General features: G+C 46.4%; 1 protein-coding gene across 3 annotated transcripts in view; it reads left to right on the forward strand.

Annotated features, from left to right (window-relative positions):
* OPHN1 (oligophrenin 1) overlaps nt 1-18,179 on the forward strand; it is a 571,284-nt gene that overhangs the window by 244,740 nt on the left and 308,365 nt on the right. For all 3 annotated transcript variants that reach the window (XM_059679643.1, XM_059679645.1, XM_059679644.1), the window contains exons 6-7: nt 913-1,014; nt 9,733-9,843. In XM_059679643.1, coding sequence (XP_059535626.1) covers nt 913-1,014; nt 9,733-9,843 — 213 coding nt within the window. The remainder of the gene's footprint in view (nt 1-912; nt 1,015-9,732; nt 9,844-18,179) is intronic.

Below are 18,179 nucleotides of genomic sequence, written 5' to 3' on the forward strand. Positions count from 1 at the left end.
AAACCAGAAACACCAATCAGAAAGGATATATGCACCCATATGTTCATAGCAGCACAATTCGCCATAGCTAGGATCTGGAAACAGCCTAAGTGCCCATCAGTAGATGAATGGATTAGAAAACTGTGGTACATCTACACGGTGGAATACTATGCTGCTGTAAAAAAGAAGGAACTCTTACCATTTGCAACGGCATGGATGGAACTGGAGAGCATTATGCTAAGTGAAATAAGCCAGTCAATGAAGGAAAAATACCACATGAACTCACTCATTCATGGATAATAGAGACCATTATAAACTTTTGAACAATAATAGATACAGAGGCAGAGCAGCCTCAAACAGCTTGTCAAACTGCAGCGGGAAGGCTGGGGAGGGTTGGGGGGCAGGAGGGAGGGGGGTAAGAGATCAACCAAAGGACTTGTATGCATGCATATAAGCATAACCAATGGACATAAGACACTGGGGGGTAGGGGAGGCCAGGGGATTGTCAAGGGCGGGGGGAAAAAAGGGACACATATGTAATACCCTTTGTAATACTGTAAGCAATAATAAAAAAAAAAGTAAATAAATATTGCCACTGTGGGGGAAAAAAAGAAAAAAATTGGAGAGAATAAAAGTACCCAACATTTAGGCCCATTTTCAAATGTCATTCTCTGAGCAGCAGCTCCCATATCCTTTAGCTGTACTGGTAGGAACTACTCTTTGTCTAGTTGGAGCCATTGAGGGCTATATTTGTGGAAGTCAAAACTACCAAGACCAGTGCAAAAGCAAATACACTCTAGCTATTTTTTTTCTTCCCAGGAAATAGAGAGATTGGCCACATGAAACCTGGCACTGTGCCCTGTGTTCTCAGTTCTGAGTAAATTGAATTAAAACTATAGACATCTTAATCTGTGCCTTCTCTTCCATGTCTAGGAGCGGAAAAAGAAATTTGAAAAGGATGGTGAGAGGTTTTATTCTTTGTTGGATCGACACTTACATCTCTCTTCCAAAAAGAAAGAATCTCAGTTACAAGAGGTATGTTAAAAAAACATGTCCCCTCTTCCATTGCCAGCTATACCTTGTGGTAGCTTCCTGTTGCAATGCTTTCCTCGTACCCTGCCTCAACCGAGAATCATGTATGATAGTATTTCTTGCAGTTAAAACCATGGCCTGGGACCCAGCTGTCCTGAGTTCTCAAGCCAGCTCCTCCACTGATTCACTGTATGATTTTGAATAACATATTTCTTTCTTGGTCTGCGTTCCCCTATCTGTCAAAGGAGGACTGGTACTCACTGATCTACAGAATCCCTTTCAGTTCTAAGTTTCTGATTCCATATTCCACACGAGGATAGAGTTAAAGCAGTTTTGTATTTGGTGGGTCAGGAACAGATGTATTTTTTCCCTCTGAGGTATTCCAACATTAGTTATTTTTTGGTTCTGCACTGGGACTATAGCTTATATGGGACTTACATTGATTTCAGTTCAAAGAAGTCACTATTTGGTGAGTGCCTAAAGCATGTCAAGTTCCATGCTGAGTGCAGCAGGACTACAAAGAAAATAATGCCCTTCTGCAGCATACCATTTGGATAAGAATACACATGACTCTTGTACAGGTAGAATTGTTCCATACTATAATATGTATGTGTATGTGGTGTCCTTGTAGGGGTGGGAAAGTATTTAGAGAATAAAAAACTTTGAATGTGGAGAGTGGCCTTTGTGGAAGAATGTTGCTTTCCAATTTAAGGTGCTCATTCAACAATAGGTAAAATATTTGATGGATAGAAATGGAGAAATGGACCCTTCTAGTGGAGGGCAATGGCACAAAGAATGGAAAACATTTTGACCAGAATTTGCATTACTACTGGAAGGCGATGAAAGACAAGCTAAGATTAGACAAGTTGAGGCTATATTGTGGAGTAATAGGCTCAGGAGTTTGTATTGGACCTGGAAGGATCATTTGAAGGCCTTTGATTGTGCAAGCAATATGAGTGGAATTTTATTTTAGGAATCTTAACCTGGCTGGGGCTATACAGTGAATTAGATCAGGGAGAGACTGGAAACAGGAAAATCAATTTAGGAAACATTGCAATGATCTAGGGGAGAGGGTCTGAGTCAGAAGAGTAACACTGGGGAAGGGAAAGAAGGACTTAATTGATTAAGACTTTTTTAAGTGGAAAAATGGGCCTATGGGATAAAAGATCCAGTACCATATAGAGATATTTACAGATACCCAATTGATTAAGGTAATAGATAAGTGCTGTGAAAGTTCTTAGAAATCATCCTCTCCAAGGTCATACACATTGTGGCAAAGTTGAAGGTCATCCCAGACACTTGATTTAGTGAGTATACATCACTTCCATGTGAGGTGTTTCAAGGTGATGAGTTGTGGGAACCATGCCAGCTCCCTGGATAGTCAAGGCTTGTGGGAGCACAGAGGCCTTATTATCAATACACCAGAATGGCCAAAGGCCACTCTGGGCATGAGCCTAATCAAAACATCCAAGGACTCTGAGTCTGGGAATCCTAATCAGGCCAAGATACCATGAGTGGGTCCAAGGACACATGGTACACTGCCCTTCAGTAGCCAGTATGATTGATGTCACTGTTGGCATGAAGCCTTCTTTGTCTAAATAGTGTAAAAGTAAGTCACTGACCAGCTAGTTGGCTGGAGTGTGAAGAAGTCTGCTGGAGTACGGAGAGAGAGCATCTAGGATGAAGAGTGTGAAGAAGTCTGCTAGAGAGAGCAGCTGTGCCGGGAGCCGGTCCATCCTTGCTGTTTCAAGGGACCTGGCATATATGGCATACGGTTCTTAATATGTTTGCTCACCTTCTTGGTGCTGTGTTTTAACCAAGGTCACCTCTCTGAGAAAGGTTGAATCCCCAAGTAGGGATTTTCCCCTGAAGTTAGGGAGGGAATTAAACCCCTCCACTAAGTGCCGGGCGGGTAATTAATCACTTTAACTACGAACAATCATGCTTAAGCTACATAATCTTTACTCCCTGGAATGGAGATAAGAAACGCCCTAACCTTTGGAATAGAGATTGATGGGATTGAATCAATTGGTATAAATACAGATGTAACAAGACAGAAAGAGACAGACCTTAGAAGAGAATTCAGAAGACAGAACCTACACGGAGCCTGGAGACAGAAGAACTTCACTGGAGAGAACATGGCAAAAGATCCTGGACTGAACCTGACTATAGAACATGGCAAGAGAACCTGACTAGAACCTGGCGACCAAACCTGGCTGGAGAAGTCCCTGTGTCATTCCTTCTTCGCCGACTCCGTCCACACCTTTGGGGACCCCTGGACCCGCTGGGGCTGGACCCCGACACAGCTGGGCAGGAGAGACAGGAGAAGCCGCTGAGCTGGAGAACTCAGATACCGCTATGATGTGAGACTGTGAGTCTAAGAGGCAGTGTGTGGCTCCTCAGATAATAGCTGTGGGTACAGAGACTAATGCTGCTTTATGGGAAAGATATGTACTCACCAGCCAGTGTCTGGCTGGCTGCCTATATGGACTTCACCGTGAGGACTGTTCTTGTCTGATGGCTATGTAGCCACTGGTTTCTGCAATAAAGACTCATTCTTATACACCCACAACTTCTCATGGCTTTTCTGTCCGCCCCACTGCCGAGAACACCTGTGTCTAGTGAGCAGAGGATAAAGGAGGAGCGTGGACTAAGTTCCCAACAGTTAGTACAGTGGGCAGGGATTGAGAAGGACCTGCCCTGGCATAGTCGAATGGAAGGATTCAGAAGAATACATGGACTCCCAGCCACTCAGAGCCAGTCAGATGAGCAGAGCTGTGCGGTGCTCTTGCTGTTGGCTCTGACATGAGTCAAGAGCCTCAGTGTTAGATGGAGTTAGTATTGAGAAAGTAAAGAACTATTTCTTTTTCATAAACTGGAATGAAGTACTAGTCTGGGGTCTTCTGCCATTTTCTTTCACACACTTTTATTTTATTCCGTTTTCATCTATTCTGTGCCAAAATTCCAATGCACAAAAGAGCTAACATAACAGACCTGAGACTACTACTATGCTTCAAAAGGTCTACTTACAAGAATTGCTCTTGGCTGGTATCTGGGAACTTGGATGGTAAACAGTTCCCTACACTGATATATAAGTTTCCCTAAATGTAAGTGATTCAGTGTGCTTCGACTGCCTGTACCAACAATGTGGTTTATGTTGAATACCTTATTTTCTTCTGGGAGTCTGAGATTTGGTACATGTTTGGTAGAGGGTACCTTTTTGCATCCCCCAAGAAAAACCTAGGACACTCAGTCTTTTTTTAAAAAAATATATTTTTATTGATTTCAGAAAGGAGGGGAGAGGGAGAGAGAGATAGAAACATCAATGATGAGAGAGAATCATTGATCGGCTGCCTCCTGAATGCCCCCTACTGGGGATCGAGCCTGCAATCCAGGCATGTGCCCCGACTAGGAATCGAACTGTGACCTATGAACTCATAGGTCAATGCACAACCACTGAACCATACCGGCTGGACAGGACACTCAGTCTTTAGTGAGCTTCCTTGGTAGACAACATTGCACATGTGTTGTCATAATCCCTTGATGGAGTTTGACCTGTATGACTACACTAAGAGAGAACACTTGGAAATTTGCACCTAGTTTACTCTGAACTTTACCCCATGTATTTTTTCCTTTGATGGTTTTGTTTGTATGCTTTCACTAAAATAAATCTTAGGCATGTGTATTACTATATGTTGAGTCCTGTGAATTGTCCTACAGAATTAGCAAACCTGTGGGTTTGCAACTCTGGACACGGTTCAAACTTTATTCTTTTGGAGATGGTTGCAATGGAAGTTTCTGGAGTGTCCTAGCAGTGTGATGCTGTATGTACACATCCCTGATGACTTTCCTAATGAGCAAGGATGCAGTCTTTGTACTTGTTCAAACAGAAAAGAGCTGGGGATCCTTAGTTACATTTTTTAATATTAAAAAACTTTATTTTTAGAGCAGATTTAAGTTTAAAACTTGAATGATAAGTACACAGAATTCCCATATATCCCTACTATCCTGCATATAGTTTCCTCTATTATTCATTTATTTAAATTAAATTTATTGGGGTGACATAGGTTAGTAAAATTATCTAGGTTTCACCAATGGAACAAAACAGAAATCAATCCAAGCCATTATGCTCAATTAATATTTGAAAAGGAGGCAAGAGCATACAATGGAGTCAAGAGAGTCTCTTCAATAAATGGTGCTGGGGAAATTGGACAGATTCATGTAAAAAAATGGAACTAGACCACCAACTTACACCATACACAAAAATAAACTCAAAATGGATAAAGGACTTAAACATAAGACGGGAAACCATAAAAATCTTAGAGGAATCCATAGCAGCAAAATAGCAGACATATGTTTTAGCAATATCTTTACTGATACAGCTCCTGGTACAATAGAACCCAAGAAGAAAATAAACAGATGGGACTACATCAAAATAAAAAGCTTCTGCACAGCAAAAGAAACCATCAACAAAACAACAAGAAAGCCCACTGCATGGGAGAACATATTTGTCATTGTTATCTCTGATAAGGGTTAACCTCCAAAATTTATAGGGAACTCATACAACTTAACAAAAGGAAGATAAACAACCCAATCAAAAAATGGGCAAGGCACCTAAATAGACACTTTTTGAAAGAGGACATACATATGAAAACAAGCTCAAAGTCACTAATCGTCTGAGAGATGCAAATCCACGACAATGAAGTACCATATCACACTTGTTAGAATGGCTATCATCAACAAATCAACAAATGAGAAGTGCTGGGGATATGGATAAAAAAGAACCCTCCTGCATTGCTGGAGCGAATGCAAACTAGTGCAGCCACTGTAGAGAACTGCGGTGACCCGCGCACCTTGGAGAGGGTCCGACGGGTAGAGGTGGCGTGTGATGAAATACAAGAGACCATGAGACGGGGTCGGGAGGACTGGCACAAGGCACCAGCAACTTTATTCTTTACACACACTGTTTTATAGCTAAGCTGTGGCTAGTCATGCTTCATAGATCACTGCTAGGGCTTGGCTTCTGATAGGGAAGTAACAGATTGTTACAGGCTGGGCAAGACTGGGCAAGCTTTGTCTAGATTCATCTATACTTGACAGTTACTATGACAATCAGGTTACAGTTACTATGACAATCAGGTTATGCTAGCTTAACTACACTTTTAGCCACAGAGGCCATGCCTCGGTCAAGCCTTGTCTAGTTCCACTTTGCTGCAAACTCTAAGTAAGCCTTAAACCTTTCCTGAGCTTTGACCTTAAAACCTTCCAGGATCGACGTAGGGTAGAGTCCAGGGCTTTGCCATGTCCTCTGGTCCCCAAAAAGAACAGTATGGAGTTTCCTCAGAAAACTAAAAATGGAACTTCCATTTGACCCAGTGATCCCACTTCTAGGAATATATCCCAAGAAACTAGAAACACCAATCAGAAAGGATATATGCACCCCTATGTTCATAGCAGCACAATTCACCATAGCTAAGATTTGGAAACAGCCTAAGTGCCCATCAGTAGATGAGTGAATTAAAAAACTTTGGTACATCTACACAGTGGAATACTATGCTGCGGTAAAAAAGAAGGTATTCTTACCATTTGCAGCAGCATGGATGGAACTGGAGAGCATTAGGCTAAGTGAAATAAGTCAGTTAGGGAGAGACAAATACCACATGATCGCACTCATTTGTGGAATATAATGAACAACATAAACTGATGAACAAGGACAGATCCAGAGATGGAGAGGAATCGATTGGACCGTCGGGCCTCAGAGGGAAGGTAGGGGAGGGTGGGGGTAAGGGAGAGAGATCAACCAAAGGACTTATATGCAAGCATATAGGCCTAACCAATGGACATGGACACCAGGGGGGTGAGGGCATGTGTGTGGGGGAGATAGGGGGTAACAGGATAAGGACACATATGTAATAAATTAATCAATACAAAAATTTAAAAAAATCCTCACCTGAGGATATGCTTATTGATTTTAGGGAGAGGGGAAGAGAGAAAGGGGAAGACAGAGAGGGAAGGACAGAATGAGATAGAGATAGATAGATAGAGAAATATGAGAGAGAACATTGATTGATTGCCTTCAATATGTGCCCTGCCAGGGATTGAACCTGCAACCTAGAAATATGCCCTGACTGGGAATGGAACCTGGAATGTTTTGGTAAATGGGATGATGTTCCTACCAACTTAGCCACAGCAGCCAGGGCTTAACTGTTTTAGTCTTTGGTAATCTGGTAAACTCTTTATCTCTCTTTCCACTCTGAATGATAACCTTGCTGGATATAGTATTCTATATTGTAGATTTTTTTTTTTTTAGCACTTAAATATTTTTCCCCACTTTCTTCTGGCCTGTAAAATTGCTTCTGAGAAATCAGCTTAGTGTTATAGGATTTCTTTTGTATCTAACTTGTTTCATTCTTTCTGTCTTAGCTTTTTTGTTTTCATTTTAATATATCTTGGTGTGGGTCTCTTTGTGTTCATCTTTTTTCTTTTTATTTTCTTCTTTGTTTTTTTTTTTTTTCCCCTCTGGGTCCATCTTGTTTGGGACTCTCTATGCTTCTTGGACTTTAATATCTGTTTCCTTCCCTAGATTAGGAAAGTTTTCAGCCATTATTTCTTCAAATATTTTTTTCTGTCCCTTTATTTCCCCTCCTTCTGGAATCCCTATAATGTGAATGTTATGTATCTCACAGATTTCTTGTACCATCCTCAGTTTTTTAAAAAACTGGGTGGCTAAAGTCTCCTCTAGCTCTAGCATTCTGTTGATCCCATAAGCACTGACTTGCATGAACAAGTATGCTGATTTGTTTCTGATTGGATAATTTCCACTATTTTGCCTTCAGTTCACTAATCTGTTCTGTATTAATAAAGCTGCTGTTGATTTTTTATAATGTATTCTTCACTTTGATTATTGGATACTTCATCTCAGATTGGTTCTTTATTACATTTTCTATCTCTATTCAAGTGCTCTCTGAGTTCTTCTATTCTATGCTCAAGTTCATTTAATATGGTTGTGACTTTTGCTTTGAATTCTTTATCTGACAAATTACTTAACTGTGTCTCATTAGGATTTTCCTCTGGAGTTTTTTCTTGTTCCTTCATTTGGAGTATATTCTTCTGTCTCCCCATTTTGTTTGACTGTCTGTGTTTGTGCATTTTAGTTGGTTGGAATAGTTACTGTTCCCATTCTTGAAATAGTGGTCCCTGTTAGTTTGTGTGTTGAATACTTTTAGCTTGCTGGTTGTAGTTGGGGTGGATGCCTGCAATACCTATTGTTTCACATAGCTTGAAGGAGTGGGTTCTGATTTGGCTAGCCTGGTGTGTGTGTGTGTGCTTTCTTGACTTTCTGATATGGGGAGGGCTGCATGATAGAAGGGACTGCCTTGTGTGTGCTCAGCATGTCCTGTTTTAATTATCTGTGCTGGGCTATTCTGCATGATTGCTTTCTTGTATTTCAACCACTTATTAGCTCCACCCTTTCTTTTGGTGGTGCAGCCTTGTGTGTGCAAATAGCCTTACTTTGTTCTTTACCTTCCCTTTGCTCGGCAACCCTACCCAAATGTACGGTAGCACCCAACTCACTCTGCATTGATCTGCAAGGTTTTACTAGATCTGTGTTTTCTTTGGGCAGAGTAGCCCCACATGTGCATGCTGCAGTGCCCCCCTATCTCTGCACTTTCTCTGATGGGGCAGTCCTGTGTGCTGGCATTTACCAGCACACATACTCTTTCTAGGAGTAGCAGCACCCCACTATCTGTGCACTTCCTCTGGATAGGATATTCCTATAGCCAGGGACCACAGTCTTTTGCTACCTCTATATTGTTTCCAGGCAGAGGAGCGCCACATGTATGTGCAACCCAATGGGTAAAGCATAAACTCGAAACATAACCCTGCCACATCTGCTGGATCAGTCTCTGAGTGAAGAAGCTCCTTTGATGCAAGCTATCATGCCCTCCTTCTTCTGTTTGATCTAACTCCATTAGTGGTGGCTGAGGATGTGCTGCAGCACCTGCAGGTTGTCCATAGAACCTGGATGGAGCTTCCATCTGCCATCCACATGCCTGGGAGCTATAAACAATGATGTGCACCAGTTCCTCTGGTCCTGGGCTGTTCCCTCAGCTCCTGGAGAGCTCTGGCAGTTCCTCAGCCTTCTCTATCTCCCCCCCGCCCCTCTCTCTCTTTCTCTCTCTCTCTTGTTTGTTGTGCAGAATCTATTGAAAAGGCTCTCAGTTGTCTTTCAGGAAGAATTTCTGTAAATATAGGGATACATTGAATGTGTTTTTGGGAGAGTGCAAGCTCACTGTTCACAAATGCCACCTTCTTGGACCTACTAAAGAGTTCTTAAATATCGGATATAGGCTGCAGGACCAGCTTTGATTCTCCATATTCAAATGTCTATACAGTTTTTGAGATATTGTTCTCTCTGATTTCAATACTCTGTTGGATCTAAGAGGAGTTGTTGATTTTTTTACCTTGTTCAGCTTTTTTCATGAATGACAATGGACATGACAACTTACAGGCTTCTTACTTATAGGACTAGAAACAGAAGTCTTGTGTCAATCACCTTTTATCTCTTGGCTTCATGTTCCCTAATTGTAAAACAAAGAAATAAGATCACTACTTGGTGGCTAAAGTCTCCTCTAGCTCTAGCATTCTGTTGATCCCATAAGCACTGACTTGCATGAATGACTATGCCGATTTGTAACATTTGCTACCCTTCTTACACAGGCAGACCTGCAGGTGGACAAGGAGAGGCACATTTTTTTTGAGTCCTCCCTTGATTATGTTTATCAAATCCAGGAAGTTCAGGAGTCCAAGAAGTTCAATATTGTGGAGCCGGTAAGTTCTATCTGTTGGTTAATGCTTTAAAAATATTTACCAAATGCTTGGTAAATACGGAGAACTTCGATCATAAAATTGGAACCTAGAAGAATGTGAAAGATAATCCCTGTTTAAAAACGAATTTTTCCTCACCCATGTTTTCTCTCTAGCTATGCTTATTCTTTATTTTGTTCCGTTCTTGTTCTTTTGTTCCCTGGCTTTCTCTGTCTCCCTTTAAACACACACACACACACACACACACACACACACACACACACATTTTTATTGATTTTTTTAGAGAGAGAGGAAGGGAGAGGGATAGAGAGATACTGGTAGATGAGAGAGAAACTTCATCGATGGATCCTACATCTGCTGGGCTCTGTCTCCCTTCTTTTTACCTCGTTCTCCTTCCTTTCTTCCTCTCACGCTTTCATAAAGCCTTTTAAAATACCCATCATATCCCAGGCACTGTGCTAGGAACTCATTTCCTGTGTACTCAATGACTTCCCGCTCTAACACGTTTACTTCTATTTTCTTTAACTTTTTTCTTTACTTAAATCTCCTTAATTTGTTATAAAATAAGATGTACTTTGATTTGACAGCTATGTTGAATTTTAACAACGTTTTATTATAACAAATGTATTCTTATTGCTGAAAAGCTAGAATAAATTATAAGAAAAACAAAGGGGGGAAAAAGACATATATACCACTCTTTGTAATATTTTAAGCAATAAAACAAAATTAAAAAAAAACAAAAACAAAACAAAAAACAAATTCCCCATACAGAGATAATGACTGTGAATATTGTGGCATTTTCTTCCCATATTCTCTATGTACCTATTACATTTGTTTTCTATCTGCATATACCCATGTACTTGTAGATTTGGGTGTGTGTATACGTATGTGCATAAACATGCATATATTGCAAATTAATATATGCATCTGTGTTTATGTGTATCTGTCATTTATATATGTCTGCTTATGTATATGTGCAAACAAGTATTTATTCATTCATCCCATAAACATTTATTGTGCTTCTATTATGTGTTGGGCACTGTGCTAAACACTGGTTTTGCTTTAGTGAACAAGGCAGACTCAGTTTCTGTCATTATGGATACTACTGTCTCATGTCGGTAGACCAAAGGGAAGGAAAATATCCTATATAATAAAAGCCTAATATGCAAATCAACTGAATGGTGGAACAACCAGCGGAATGACTGGTCACTATGATGTGCACTTACCACCAGGGGGCAGATGCTCAACACAGAAGCTGCCCCCAGCCTGCAGGCCCCAGGCCTGCAAAGGCAACTGCCAACAGAGGCCCCCCGATTGCCCCACTGGTCGCCCCGCAGAGGGAGGTGACCAGTGGTGGTAGCAGAGCGCAAAGCTGGTGAGCAGGCAGCTCCGGGCCAGCCAAGGTAGGTGCCGGTGGGGTCCCCAGATTGCCCCTCCAGTCGCCCCACAGATTGGCCCTGATCTCTGGCCAGGCCTAGGGACCCTATCTGTGACCAAATTTTGTGGAGCGGGCCTCTAGTACATAAATAAAATAATCGTTAGTTGTAATAAGCACTAAAACAAAGAACAAAATGGGCAGCAACTTTAGGTCAAGTAGTCAAGGAGGTCCTCTGAAATTGTCATTAAGATCTAAAGAAAGCAAAGGTGAGGCAATGTGAATAAGGGGGAAAGAACATTCCAGGCATAGAAACACAGACATACACAGTCCTTAACTTAGAAAAGAATGGTGTAATCAAGGAATAAAATACTGGTGAGATATAAGGGAATGGCAGCAAATAATATCTGAAAGGAAGGCATGGGACCTATAGCTATGGTAAGGTATTTGGGTTGTAGTCTAAGGAAACCTTTGATGGATATTAAGCAGGATATAATATGAGCTGATTTTATTATGGAGAATGGCTTGGAAGAAGCCAACATTGTGAGTGGAGAAACCAGTTAGGAGGTTAGTGCAGTGCTCTAAGCAAGAGAAGAGGTTGTTTTGGGATAGAGTAGTGGTAGTGTATGCTGGGGTGTTTCTCAGCATCTAGAAGGGTTCAGGAATCTGGAGAAGGGTGGTGTGAAAATTAATAAAGAGACTGGAAATATAAATTTGGAATACATGGGGGTGCCAGAGGAGATTTAGCTATAGTAGCCAAGTTCTCTAAATCTCTGGACCCCTCACTCTTTATTAACACAAATTGCCCTAAAGTAAAGCAGATATATATATATGTGTGTGTATATATATATATATATATATATATATATATATATATGCTATCTAATAAAAGAGAAACATGGTAATTAGCGTACGTCCGCTACCCTTCCCATTGGCTAATCAGGGCGATATGCAAATTAACTGCCAGCCAAGATGGCGGCCGGCAGCCAGGCAGCTTGCTTGCTTGCTTCAGTGACAGAGGACTCCAACGTTCCCCGCCTGCCGCTGCCGGCCTCTGAGCTTGCAGTGTGAAACATTGTAACAAATATAGAAGCTAAACAAACTCCAGAAACCCACTTTCAGCCAGCCAGGATCTCAGAGCTGGAGTTGATACAGTGTTTCGATTATAGAACCCAAACAAACCAGATACCTGCTTTCAGCAGCAGAGGCCTCAGCTGGTGCCAGAGCTAAAGCTGGCCCAGAATAAAAAACAAAAAAAAAGAAAAAAAGGAGCGGTCGGGAGCTTCAGTCACCCACCAGCCTGAAAACAGCCCTCAGCCCCTCACCCAGGCTGGCCAGGCACCCCAGTGGGGACCCCCACCCTGATCCAGGACACCCTTCAGGGCAAACCAGCTGGCCCCCTCCTGTGCACCAGGCCTCTATACTATATAGTAAAAGGGTAATATGCCTCCCGGCACCGGGATCAGCAGAGCTGCGAGGCCTCCCAGCACCGGGATCAGGGTGACAGGGGGCAGCACCCAAACACCCTGATCGCCCTGCGGCTCTTGTGTGACAGGGAGCGGGGCCACAACCTCCCTATCCGCCCTGCTCTTTTCGTGACAGGGAAGGCGCCCCAACCCCCTGATCAGCCCTGCTCTGTGCCTGATAGAGGGGAGCTCCCCAACCTCTGATTGCCCTGCGGCTCTGTGTGTGACAGGGTGCAGCGCCCCAATCCCCTGATCGGCCCTGCTATGTGTGTGACAGGGTGCGGGGCCCCAACCACGCCCCCACTGGCCCTGCTCTGTGTGTGACGGGGTAGAGCCATAACCTCCCCATCTGCCCTGCCCTGAGTATGAGAGTGGCAGCACCCCAAACCCCTGATCGGCCCTGCTCTGTGGGTGATAGAGGGTGGCGCCACAACCCCCCCCCCCCCCCCACGGGCCCTGCTCTGTGTGTGATGGGGTAGAGCCATAACCTCCCCATCCACCCTGCCCTGAGTGTGACAGTGGCGGTGCCCCAACCCCCTGATCGGTCCTGCTCTGTGGGTGATAGAGGGCGGCGCCCCAACCTCCTGATCCGTCTTGCTCTGTGTGTGACAGGGAGCAGTGCCCCAACTCCCCTATCGGCCCTACTCTGTGAGTGACAGGGGGCAGCTCCTCAACCCCCTGATGGGCCCTGCTCTGTGCATGACAGGGGGGAGCTCCCCAACCCCCTGATGGCCCCTGCTCTGTGCATGACAGTGGGGAGCTCCCCAACCCCCCTGATGGGCCCTGCTCTGTGCGTGACAGTGGGTGGCGCAGAAGCCTCCCCATTGACCCTGCCTTGAGTGTGACAGGGTGTGGTGCCCCAACCCCCCAATTGGCCCTACCCTGAGCGTGACTGAGGGTGGCATCGCAACCTTCCAATCCGCCCTGCTCTGTGTATGACAGGGGTCGGCACCCCATATCCCCAATCGGCCCTGCTCTGAGCCCAACCAGGGGCTGCACATAGGGATTGTGCCTGCCCTCTGCCACCCAGGAGCAAGCCTAAGCCAGCAGGTCATTATCTCCCGAGGGATCCCAGACTGCGAGAGGGCACAGGCCAGGCTGAGGACACCCCCTCCCCCCCGACTGCACAAATTTTTTTTGCACAGGGCCTCTAGTATATATATAATCTCAAAGATTAAGTTTTGGTATACAGTAGGCATTGTCAGTTTGGGGAACTGCCTTTGGCTGTCTCAGTAGCAGACAATAATATATGCAAATTTTCAGGTTTGGGGAAATGCCTACAGCTGTTCAGCCTCTGGCCAGCTGCAGGTTATAACGTAGATTTTCAGGTTTGGGGAAATGCTTTCAGCTATTCCAGCAGCAGGTAATATATGATTCTTCAGCCCTGCTGAAGCCTTAAGTTCCATCAACCTTTTGGTGAAACTTCTTGCATTTACGACACGCTGGAATTAGCCTCCAGCAGTAGTGGAAATAGAAAACAATGGCTGGATTAGAGACATATTTGGAAACAAAACTGACAGGAATTATTGATAGATTAGATTGAGATGAGAGTGAAAGAGAAATCAGATCTTATTCTTTACATTCTGGTTTGATTGAATGATTGGGTAGTGTTGTAATTTCCTGAGATGGGAAACCTGGGGATTGAAACAGGAAGATTGTGTATAGTACTGTGTGTGATACACACACACAGATATATATATATATCTTCGTTTATATATAGTTTTGTATTTGTTTACCAGATATATATATATATATATATATATATATATATATATATATATATCTACAGTAATTAAAGAGAAACATGGTAATTGGCGTACGACCACTACCCTTTTCATTGGCTAATCAGCGAGATATGCAAATTAACTGTCAGCCAAGATGGCGGCCGGCAGCCAGGCAGCTTGAAACTAACATGAGGCTTGGTTGCCTCAGTGACGGAGGAAACCAACGTTCCCTGCCTGCCGCTGCAGGCCTCTGAGCGGGCAGTTTAAGAAACTCTGTAACAAATACCACCGGACTTCAGCCAGCAGATCCGCAACATTGTAAGCAAAGGCCAGAAACCTACTTTCAGCCACGGAGGCCTAAGAGCTGGAGCCAAGCCTCAAAGCTAAAGCTGGCCCAGAATAAAAAAAGAAAAAAAAAAGTAAAAAAGGAGCAGTTGGGAGCTTTAGTCACCCCCAGCCTGAAAACAGCCCTCAGACCCTCACCCAGACTGGCCAGGCACCCCAGTGGGGACCCCCACCCTGAAGCCTGTGTGACCAGCTGCAAACAGCCATCATCCCCTCACCCAGGCTGGCCAGGCACCCCAGTGGGGATCCTCACCCTGATCCAGGACACCCTTCAGGGCAAACCAGCCGGCCCCACCCATGCACCAGGCCTCTACCCTATATAGTGAAAGGGTAATATGCCTCCCAGCACGGGGATCAGCGGAGCCATGAGGCCTCCCCGCACCGGGTAAGTGTGACAGGGGGCAGAGCCCAAACCCCCTGATAGCCCTGCGGCTCTGTGTGTGACAGGGGGCAGGGCCACAACCTCCCTATCGGCCCTGCTCTGTTTGTGACAGGGGAAGGTGCCCCAACCCCCTGATCAGCCCTGCTCTGTGCCTGATAGGGGGGAGCTGCCCAACCCCCCCCCCCCCCACGGGCCCTGCTCTGTGTGTGACGGGGTAGAGCCATAACCTCCCCATCAGCCCTGCCCTGAGTGTGAGAGTGGCGGCACCCCAACCCCCTGAATGGCCCTGCTCTGTGCGTGACAGGGTATAGAGACCCACCCCCCGTGATGGGCCCTGCTCTGTGAGTGACAGGGGGCAGTGCCCCAACCCCCTGATTGCCCCTGCTCTGTGCGTGACCGAGGGTGGCGCCGCAACCTCCCCATCGACCCTGCCTTTAGTGTGACAGGGGACGGTGCCCCAACCCCCCAATCGGCCCTACCCTGATCGTGACTGAGGGTGGCATCACAACCTCCCAATCTTCCTGCTCTGTGCATGACAGGGGGCAGGGCCCCAACTCCCCAATCGGCCCTGCTGTGAGCCCGACCAGGGGCTGCACCTAGGGATTGGGCCTGCCCTCTGCCACCCAGGAGCAGGCCTAAGCCAGCAGGTCTTTATCTCCCAAGGGGTCCCAGAATGCGAGAGGGCACAGGCTGGGCTGAGGGACCCCCACTACCCCCCCCCCCGAGTGCACAAATTTTTGTGCACCAGGCCTCTAATATATATATCTTCTATCTAATAATAGACAAACATGGTAGTTAACCGTACCTCTGACACACTTCCCATTGGCTAATCAGGGCGATATGCAAATTAACTGCCAACCAAGATGGCGGCCGGAAGCCAGGCAGCTGAAGCGAACAGGAGGCTTGCTTGCTCCAGTGATGGAGGAAGCCAAGGTTCCCCGCCTGCCGCTGCTGGGCCCTGAGCTTGCACTCTAAGCAACTATGTTGCAATTATAGAAGCTAAACAAAGCCCATGATTTCAAGCCAGCCAGCCGAGCTGGATTTGCAACAGTGTTTCAATTATAGAAGCCAAACAAAGGCAGATACCTGGTTTCAGCAGCCGAGGCCTCAAGTTGGAGCAGAGCCTCAGAGCTAAAGCCAGCTCTCAGCTCCAGTGACAGCCATAGAAGGTAAATAAATCCCAGAATAAAAAAAGAAAAAAGAAAAAAAGGAGAGGTTGGGAGCTTCAGTCACCCGCCAGCCTGAAAATGGCCCTCAGCCCCTCACCCAGACTGGCCAGGGACCCCAGAGGGGACCCCCACCCCGAAGGGGGTGTGACCAGCTGCAAACAGCCATCATCCCCTCATCCAGGCTGGCCAGGCACTCCAGTGGGGACCCCCACCCTGAAGGGGGTGTAACCAGTTGCAAACAGCCATCATCCCCTCACCCAGGCTGACCAGGCACCCAAGCGGGACCCCCTCCCTGATCCAGGACACCCTTCAGGGCAAATCAGCCGGCCCCCACCCATGCACCAGGCCTCTATCCTATATAGTAAAAGGGTAATATGCCTCCCAGCACTGGAATCAGCGGAGCCAGGAGGCCTCCCGAAGCTGGGATCAGCGGAGCCACGAGGCCTCCCAGGACTGGGATCAGCAGTGCCGTGAGGCTTCCTTGCACAGGGATCAGCGGAGCCTCCCAGCACCGGGATCAGCAGAGCAACGAGGCCTCACTGTCCCTGTGTCAAGCGGAGCCATGAGGCCTCCCAGCACTGGGATCAGTGGAGCAGTGAGGCCTGCCAGCACCGGGATCAGCAGAGCAGTGAGGCCTCAGTGCCCCTGTGTCAAGCGGAGCCCCGAGGCCTCCCATCACCGGGATCAGCTGAGCAGCGAAGCCTCCCAGCACCGGGATCAGCGGAGCAGCGAAGCCTCACTGCCCCTGTTTCAAGCAGAGCTGTGAGGCCTCCTAGCATTGGGATCAGCGGAGCAGCGTGGCCTCCTAGCACCGGGATCAGTGTAGCAGCGAGGCCTCCTGGCCCCTGGAGCAGCGTGACAGGGGGCAGCGCCCAAACCCCCTGATCGCTCCGCGGCGTACACTGCATCATCGGGATATGGAAGCCTAAGGCCTGTTCGAACACCTTTGCTGTCTGTGTGACAGGGGGCGGGGCCACAACCTCTCTATCCGCCCTGCTCTGTTTATGACAGGGTAATGCGTCCCAACCCCCTGACCGGCCCTGCTCTGTGTCTGATAGGGGGGAGCTCCCTAACCCCCTGATTGGCCTTCCTCTGTGTGTGACAGGGTGTGGTGCCCCAACACCCCCATGGGCCCTGCTTTGTGTGTGACGGTGTGGAGCCGCAACCTCCCCATTGGCCCTGCCCTGAGTTTGACGGGGGGGAGTTCCCCGACCCCCTGATCGGCCCTGCTCTGTGGGTGACAGGGGGTGGTGCCCCAACTCCACTATCGGCCCACTCTGTGAATGACAGGGGGGAGCTCCCCAACCCCCTGATTGGTCCTGCTCTCTGCGTGACAGGGGGGAGCTCCCCAACCCCCCTGATGGACCCTGCTCTGTGCGTGACAGGGGGCAGCGCCCCAACCCCCTGATGGGCCCTGCTCTGTGGGTGACAGGGGGTGGCACCGCAACCTCCCCATTGACCCTGCCTTGAGTGTGACGGGGGCGGCGCCCCAACTCCCCAATCGGCCCTGCTCTGAGCCTGACCAGGGGCTGCACCTAGGGATTGGGCCTTCCCTCTGCCACCCGAGAGCAGGCCCAAGCCAGCAGGTCACTATCTCCCAAGGGGTCCCAGACTGTGAAAGGGCACAAGTGAGGCTGAGGGATACTCCCCCCCTCCCCCCGCAGTGCACAAATTTTTGTGCACTGGGCCTCTAGTATATATATATATCCTATCTAATAAAAGAGAAAAATGGTAATTGGTGTACAATGATACCCTTTTCATTGGCTAATCAGGGCTATATGCAAATTAACTGCCAACTAAGATTGGCAGTTAACTGCCAACTAAGATTGGCAGTTAACTGCCAACAAGATGGCGGTTAATTTGCATATGTAGGCACAA

This window comes from Myotis daubentonii, chromosome X, assembly GCF_963259705.1.
Source record: "Myotis daubentonii chromosome X, mMyoDau2.1, whole genome shotgun sequence".
Classification (NCBI taxonomy): domain Eukaryota; kingdom Metazoa; phylum Chordata; class Mammalia; order Chiroptera; family Vespertilionidae; genus Myotis; species Myotis daubentonii.